Below are 7161 nucleotides of genomic sequence, written 5' to 3' on the forward strand. Positions count from 1 at the left end.
TCTTTAACGGACCATCTTGAAGATGCCGATTTATCTAAATCCTCATTAGTATCAGCCAAGGTTAATCCGACATCACCGCTACCTTTCTATCAAGGAGACTCACGCAGACTTCTAAAAATATTGCATATTGTTCAGTTTTTGTCTCTGTACAGTAAAAAAAAAATCCTAAAACAGATAACAATCCGAACTAGAAAAGTCATTGACATAGAAAATTCTAACTGTGTTATTAAAACGGATGAATAACAACACACTTTTTTTGACTTGTCAGCCCTAATTGTCAGTAGCTAATCCATGTCACGAGGAGCTTTCAAAGTCAGAATGTGTAGAACAAAGAAGAAAAGTGATGTGAGTCTTGATCATGATAAGGTGAAAGAACCGACTCAGGGTTTTAAAGTTTGCCACTAGAGCAAGATCCTGTGTCACTGCTAGAACTACTTGATCCACCTGCTTTTTTTTTTTTTTGCCGAACAGGAGATGACATGCGAATTGCTTTTCCTGGTTAGAATAAACATAAATACCAAACTGCATGCATTTGAATTTGGTATGACTTTGGAACTGAAACCTTACCTGATTCAGTAACTCTCGATGTTTCGGTGCCAGTTACTAGATTGTTCTGTTAAAGCAAAAGAAGAAACAAATGATATGAGACAAAATCAAAAGAACATGAAGACCTGAAGTAAGTAAATCTTACCGAGCCTTGGATAATGTTGTGAGCAGATTCAGCATCTCTTTCTGAATCAAACTCCTGATCCTCTTTTTTATTGCTCAAGCTCTGCTTATACCCAGTAGTCACAAATCTATAAAGCTCCCAAAGCGTTTGGATGTCAAGACTATCAATATCCAGCTCAATCTCATCATCTTGTAGAGAGAGTTTTGGATTACTCTTCTTTACAATCTGAACAACTATCTCTAGTTTGTTACAAGGCATGTCAAGAAGCTCTTCACTGAGTCTCTGTTTCTCATCTAAGGTAAGGTCCCTATTATCAACAGGAGCGTCCTCTTCCTCTCTACGCTTCTCGATGGTCGTAGTAGTAGTATTGACAGTTTCAGGTAACACTGGTGTTATCAGAGATCCCGCTCTCTCCAAAAGTACACTATCCTCAAGTATTCTATTAAGAGGAGGGGAAGGTTTAGGATTTGGTAATGGCTCTACACCACGAGTTGGCACTTCAATGGAAACCAACTCCTCTTCAAACATACTCAACATAGACTTAGCCATACGATGCACATCATGCCCTATTGGATTATACAAGATGGCATTGTTAAAAGTAAGCCTCACATCTTCAGCGAACTCCAACGGTGAGTTATACAAACTATTCCACAATTTAGTTTTCACTGTACCCAAATCCATAGGCTCTTTAACAACAGTGTGGTAATCACGCAAGAAAAGTCCTTGAGCATCTACTGGCACATTGAAAACCCATCCATGCTTATGCTTCATCAGCTTCGTAAACAGATTATTTAGCTCAGAGATTAATTTCGGCTTTGAAATTGAGCTTAAGAAGCTGACGTTTAACATGAGAGGAACATTCACCGACAGCTCCTGTTTAGCAACCATCATTGGCTTTGTCCGCTCAGAAGAAATTTCCGTTCTCGACTTAGAACCCGTAACAGGAATCTACGGTTTCTCTAGGGATTTTTAGCTTTATCAACTTGAAGACCAAAACAAAGGTCTGTAACCCTAGGAGGAAGCAATGGTGAGAGTCGCGAGAATAAAGCGTAAGCTTTAATAATGCGCGAGAGACTAGGGTAAATAAACACATTATGCGTAATAGAAAAAAGGAAAGCAACAAGATACCGATCCGGTACTAAACCGGAAAAGGCCAATTTAATGTCCTTTTTTTTTGCGTGACTTGTATCTGTAAACCAATTGCAACATCCAACCTTGGTCTTGAGTTTGGCTGAATCCCATAAACAGTAAAAATATCATGTGATCTCTAATGTACTGTCTCATATAAAAAAGACAAAATTAAGTGAGGAGGAAAGCTGAAACCGGATACAATATTTAGAGACCTATAACTTTGATCCATATGTCAGACATGCATACACGTATAGTCACAACAGGGTTTATTATACAAAAACACATACACTAGGGCCAAGGAAGTGTCCAGATTGTGAGAGGATGAGGTAAGATCGATCGAGGAATGGATAGACACGAACATGATCCACGTGCTTGGCATCAGACACTCTCATATAACATATGTCTCCTGATTACTTCCACTTTGCTGCTTCTTTTAAGCTCTCTCTTTCCAACTATTTTTTTCTTGCCTTTTCTTTCTGTTTTCTTATTTATCAATCATCGAGGTTTGATCTTCTCAGGTTTATAAATGGCAACATATGCTAGAAGAGCATACGGATTCGGGAGAGCTGACGAGGCGTCTCATCCTGACTCCATAAGAGCCACTTTGGCCGAGTTTCTTTCCACTTTCGTCTTCGTCTTTGCTGGAGAAGGCTCCATCCTCGCTCTAGGTTCGTACTTCCTTTAAAAATACATACATAGGAAATATTCGAGAAAAAAAAAACATTTGCGTTGACATCTTTAAATTAAAAAGTTCAAATCAAATTTTCACAAACTTATTAACCAAATTTTAGCAAAAAAAAAAAAACTTGACAAACTTATTGATAGATATAAACTTGATGAATTTATCAAGATTTTTGTTTTGATAAGTGAAAATATTATAGAAACAAGAAACTATAGATTTCATTCAGTAATCAATTGTTTCGGTTCGAACCATGCATCGTCATGCATTTGTGATTTTGAACTATATATTTGTTACTGGACAGACAAGTTGTATTGGGACACGGCGGCTCACACGGGGACAGACACGCCGGGAGGGTTAGTTTTGGTGGCATTAGCTCATGCATTGGCCTTGTTTGCGGCTATTTCTGCGGCCATCAATGTCTCTGGTGGTCACGTGAACCCGGCCGTAACTTTTGCTGCTCTAGTAGGAGGCAGGCTCTCAGTGATCAGAGCTATCTACTATTGGATTGCTCAGCTTCTTGGTGCTATCCTTGCTTGCCTCTTGTTGAGGCTTGCCACTAATGGCTCGGTATAAAAACTTTTAATCAATCTCTATATTATTTTCGTCTAAGTTTTTGATATGGTCACCGTCTTGATTCGCCCTCTGCAGAGACCAATAGGTTTCCATGTAGCGTCTGGAGTGAGTGAGCTTCATGGGCTATTGATGGAGATCATACTTACGTTTGCCTTGGTTTATGTCTTCTACTCAACCGTTATAGATCCCAAGAGAGGGAGTATTGGGATCATAGCGCCGCTAGCCATAGGGCTCATAGTCGGGGCAAACATGTTGGTAGGAGGACCATTCGAAGGCGCATCAATGAATCCGGCCAGAGCCTTTGGTCCATCATTAGTTGGATGGAGATGGCATAACCATTGGATCTATTGGGTTGGGCCCTTCATCGGCGGTGCACTCGCCGCACTTATCTATGAATACATGATCATCCCAAACGTGAACGAACCTCCTCGCCACAGTACCCACCAACCATTGGCTCCGGAAGATTACTAGACCGGACTAATCTTCATTTTGAAGGTTCCCTCTTTGTATCAAGAATCTCTGTTTTGCTTGCATATGTGGTTTTTCTTTTGTAACTGCAACTTTCTCTGTATAATTGAATCCAGAACAGTATGTTTTCTTGTAATTTACCTAAAGAATAAATAAATAAATAGAGGCATTGATGGAGCTGTACATGTAGCAATGCCTGTTTCTATAAGTTAGCTTATGTATCTGAAACCCTGCAAAAAAAAAAAGCTTATTCCTTGTCACGTTAAGAAGGTCCTCTCATCTTTTCAACAATCTGTCTACTCTTTTCCTCCATGTGACGCCTCTTCTCCTCCAACTTCTCCCCCATTTTCTTCCCAAGACCCAGCATCCTAGCTCTCCTTCCCAGTTTCTTTCCGCTTGAATCATCTTCTTCGCTTGAAAGTAGTATTGTCCTAGATGGTGACTGAGTGGTCCTGTCTCTTGAGTTTGTATATTGCTTTTCACTGCTGCTGGGTCGCAGTAGTGGAGTTTTCAGTTCTTCCAGGGATTTCTCACTCTTTACTGTAACTGTTGTGGATGATCTTGACAATGGCGTAAACGTAGCCTCTGCTTCAAAATTCGGTGCCTGGATGGTATTGGAAGCCCCATGGACTTGTTCAGACTGAGCACAGGAGGAAGAAGTCAGAGTCACCGCTTCAGGAATAATTGGCTTCTGAGTGGTGTCTGCAGTCTTCTGCATTTGCTCAGAGTGAACAGAGGAGGAACAGGTGGGTGGCTTGTCAGATTTAGATTTCCCTTCTGTTGCATGTGAGCTACTGTGATCGCTTTCTTGATTCATCCACATGAATGGAGCGGCGTTGCGTTGAACCCAATCATCTTTTTCAGCAATCATCCAAGGAATCGTTAGGCTTTCACAGTTTGGAAGAACTACAGCCTCTCGTATCGCCGCCTGCAGAATCATAATGTTTTTGTAAGGTCAAAGAGAAGAGACCCCCTAAAGGTGGAGGAAGGGTGTACCTTAAACCGGTTGATCAAGAACATAGCAACATGGCTGTTGGTGATTTTGTGTTCCCCAACAGAAGATGCGAGATCGAATTCTACATCGGGCATGCTCGTGAATCCAAACCATAACTGATCAGAAGGAGGCTGCTTCAGGTGTACCCGCAGTGTCCCTCGAAGAGAAGACACCCGTATTGACAAAGAGATAGGCACCTGAAATTGTGAAACAGACACAATCTAAGTTGAAACAAATCCAACTAGCAAGAAAGAATTGTCTTGTAGACATTTGATTAAGGAGAATCAACCTGGGACACTTGTTCAGCAATGTTTTTAATAATAGACTTCCACCTGGATACACCATTTGGAGATGTCTTCGTTCCTTTTGATCCCTTGGATTCATCTAAAAAAAAATGGTAAGAACAGTCGTGAGATGACTGCATTAATCAGTATACAGTAAACACTGAACTAGCCTGTTTTATTGGATCCACCATTTTGTACTAATTGCTTTTCAAAATCTTCAACTTCTTCCCCTGCAGAGCTTGGCTGTAACCTTGTGTCGGTTATACCTTTTTGCAGATCCACCTCACGGATGTCGACACGTGTTTCAACCTCAATCACCGCTTCACCAAAGTATTCAATGTCTAGTTCGAACGCCCATACACCACTCATCTCCATCGGAAGAACCCGAGTACCATGTATGTGAGGTGGGAGATTTCCAGTGTCAACATCCGAGCAGATTAGTTCGCCTATGTAGCTTGGAGTCCTCATGCTTGATAACACCCGCTGTTAAGAAAATCAAAACTCTTTTAAGTAGATGAAGAAAGGCTTTTCATGATCATCGAAAGTGCAGACCTGGATTCGTGCTTGCACTGAGCTCTTCACTCCTGTTTTCTGTTTGAGATCGAAAAACAGCCTAGAGATCAGCAAGTTCCACGCCAATGTTCCTTCATCCATGTCAAACTTCTCTTCAGAGTCTCCGTCTGAAACACCAGAAACATGACTGCTATGGCTCACAGAACGTGAAAAGACAGGCAGATCAGATTCATCAGCGCTATAATCTCCCATCCTCCTCCCTGAGCCGCTCCTCCCCGAGCTGCTTCCGTGTTGTGAATCTTGGTAAGAACGCACAGAGTTTTTCCTGTCTTCCCGATGTGATCGCTTCCTCGAAAACCTCTTCAAGAACAAGCGAACCTTTGAGGAACCACCATCGGTTTTGTTCCCTTTGTCAAAGGTCTCGAAACAAAACCCAGCGGATGGTTTCATGAACGAATGATATGCAACATTGAGAGACGTGACGTAGCTACGAAAATCTTGTTGCAACTTGGTAGAGTACCAAATAAACCTTTCCGGATTGTCGCAAGCAGCTAGACGAAGAGCTTTACACCATGATTCCTTCTCCCAAGAAGTCTCGAGGTAGATGTAAAACACCTTGTTTCCTTTGTATAACTCTGAAGATATCTTGCTCTCTACTTTTATAGGAAACCTTTTCGCCCTAACAAATCAAAACAACAATGAAGAGCTTCAAATATTTAATAAGAATCATGGAGATATTACCATTTTCTTGTAGGGAGATGAGAGCCTGAAACGGCGTCAATAGAGCAGCATTTTAAAGAAACCGTAGTCTGAGTGGTGCTATCAGCAGAAGCATCTGATAAGAGGAGCTTGTGATCTTTGATCCTAGCGAATTTTCGAAGAGGATGAACCTCCAAGAAATCTCTCTTCCTCTTGTGCTCTTTTTGTGGCTTCTCCTTCAACCAGTTCTTAACACCTTCATCCACCTCCAGAATCCACACCATTCCCTGTCATTACAAAACATCTGAAAAACTTTAGAAAAATTGTCTCAAAAATTAGACCTAGAATTCGATTTTTGAAGGATAATCGAGCACCTGTTTGTTGAGAGAGAAATCGATGGGAGGATCATTGGTGGATGGATCGGAGACGTGTTTTGGATCTTTTCTCCGATTCAATCGGTTCACGAGATACATCAATCCCGCAGCTTCGGCGGCCAAGATGACGATGATTCCGAGGAAAACACCAGAGAGGAAGACGAAACCAACGGACGAGAACATCTTCTCCGGGAAGCTCGAAGCGTTGCTTCAATGCGGTGAAGGTTTCTTGTGAAGGAATCAAGAAGAGAAGAAGATTCGTGGCGTCGTGGTTGGTTGTTCATGTCAGTTATACAAGGACCACGGAACCCAACAAACAATAGATAGAAACATGTCAAACTAATGTTTAATAGTATTATTAAGTCTATGCTAAAGATTCAAAAATAGAATTACCTTAAATAATCAAAGATAAATATTTTTATAACTCTCAACCAATAACTTTCATTAGAATAAGATTATAATAAATCTATGTGTTCACCAATTAAGATGGTTTGGTGTTTTACTAACGAATTAAAAATATTTTAAATATTTTGTAACTATTGCTATTTTTCCATTTTCTTTACCTTTTTATTTAAAAAAAAAACATAATATAATTTAACAATCATTTATTTATTTTTTAAAACATATCGAAAATAAAATAACAAAGTCCTATTGATTTTAAACTCTTGGATAAGTTCTAAACCATCTTAATCCAAAATTTTAAACTTTTGGATAAATCATAAACTATAAATCAAAAACGATAAACACTAAAACAATAAATCTTAAAAACATTA

The 7161-nt window shown here is 40.1% G+C and overlaps 3 protein-coding genes across 3 annotated transcripts; 1 reads left to right on the forward strand and 2 right to left on the reverse strand.

Annotated features, from left to right (window-relative positions):
• Window positions 1-294: 294 nt before the first annotated feature.
• LOC108808410 (transcription factor GTE5, chloroplastic-like) lies at window positions 295-1558 on the reverse strand. Its single transcript, XM_018580564.1, has 4 exons — window positions 692-1558; window positions 568-613; window positions 400-495; window positions 295-320 (listed from the first exon to the last, which is right to left on the reverse strand). The coding sequence occupies exons 1-4, from the start codon at window positions 1556-1558 to the stop codon at window positions 295-297; spliced, it is 1035 nt and encodes a 344-aa protein (XP_018436066.1).
• Window positions 1559-2151: 593 nt separating this feature from the next.
• Window positions 2152-3687, forward strand: LOC108810508 (probable aquaporin TIP3-2). The gene is made up of 3 exons (XM_018582617.2): window positions 2152-2469; window positions 2785-3050; window positions 3132-3687. Exons 1-3 carry the CDS (start codon window positions 2328-2330, stop codon window positions 3525-3527), a joined length of 804 nt encoding a protein of 267 aa, XP_018438119.1. The 5' UTR covers window positions 2152-2327; the 3' UTR covers window positions 3528-3687.
• On the reverse strand, window positions 3654-6704 carry LOC108806775 (uncharacterized). Its single transcript, XM_018578969.2, has 7 exons — window positions 6389-6704; window positions 6057-6301; window positions 5355-5994; window positions 4973-5285; window positions 4808-4902; window positions 4521-4715; window positions 3654-4452 (listed from the first exon to the last, which is right to left on the reverse strand). Exons 1-7 carry the CDS (start codon window positions 6569-6571, stop codon window positions 3787-3789), a joined length of 2337 nt encoding a protein of 778 aa, XP_018434471.1. The 5' UTR covers window positions 6572-6704; the 3' UTR covers window positions 3654-3786.
• Between the last annotated feature and the right edge of the window lie 457 nt (window positions 6705-7161).

The sequence above is a fragment of the Raphanus sativus genome, chromosome 6, assembly GCF_000801105.2.
Source record: "Raphanus sativus cultivar WK10039 chromosome 6, ASM80110v3, whole genome shotgun sequence".
Classification (NCBI taxonomy): domain Eukaryota; kingdom Viridiplantae; phylum Streptophyta; class Magnoliopsida; order Brassicales; family Brassicaceae; genus Raphanus; species Raphanus sativus.

Bases quoted from the DNA above. Each gene is read 5' to 3' on its own strand.
- LOC108808410 (XM_018580564.1), bottom strand. From the start codon at position 1,558: ATGGTTGCTAAACAGGAGCTGTCGGTGAATGTTCCTCTCATGTTAAAC. The intron at 614-691 runs GTAAGATTTACT...TTGCTTTAACAG, and splicing joins ACAACATTATCCAAGGCTCG to AACAATCTAGTAACTGGCAC. The intron at 321-399 runs GCAAACTTTAAA...TTTGTTCTACAC, and splicing joins CACAGGATCTTGCTCTAGTG to ATTCTGACTTTGAAAGCTCC.
- LOC108810508 (XM_018582617.2), top strand. From the start codon at position 2,328: ATGGCAACATATGCTAGAAGAGCATACGGATTCGGGAGAGCTGACGAG. The intron at 2,470-2,784 runs GTTCGTACTTCC...GTTACTGGACAG, and splicing joins AGGCTCCATCCTCGCTCTAG to ACAAGTTGTATTGGGACACG. The intron at 3,051-3,131 runs GTATAAAAACTT...CGCCCTCTGCAG, and splicing joins GGCTTGCCACTAATGGCTCG to AGACCAATAGGTTTCCATGT.
- LOC108806775 (XM_018578969.2), bottom strand. From the start codon at position 6,571: ATGTTCTCGTCCGTTGGTTTCGTCTTCCTCTCTGGTGTTTTCCTCGGA. The intron at 6,302-6,388 runs GTGCTCGATTAT...TTGTAATGACAG, and splicing joins ATTTCTCTCTCAACAAACAG to GGAATGGTGTGGATTCTGGA. The intron at 4,453-4,520 runs GTACACCCTTCC...ATGATTCTGCAG, and splicing joins TCTTGATCAACCGGTTTAAG to GCGGCGATACGAGAGGCTGT.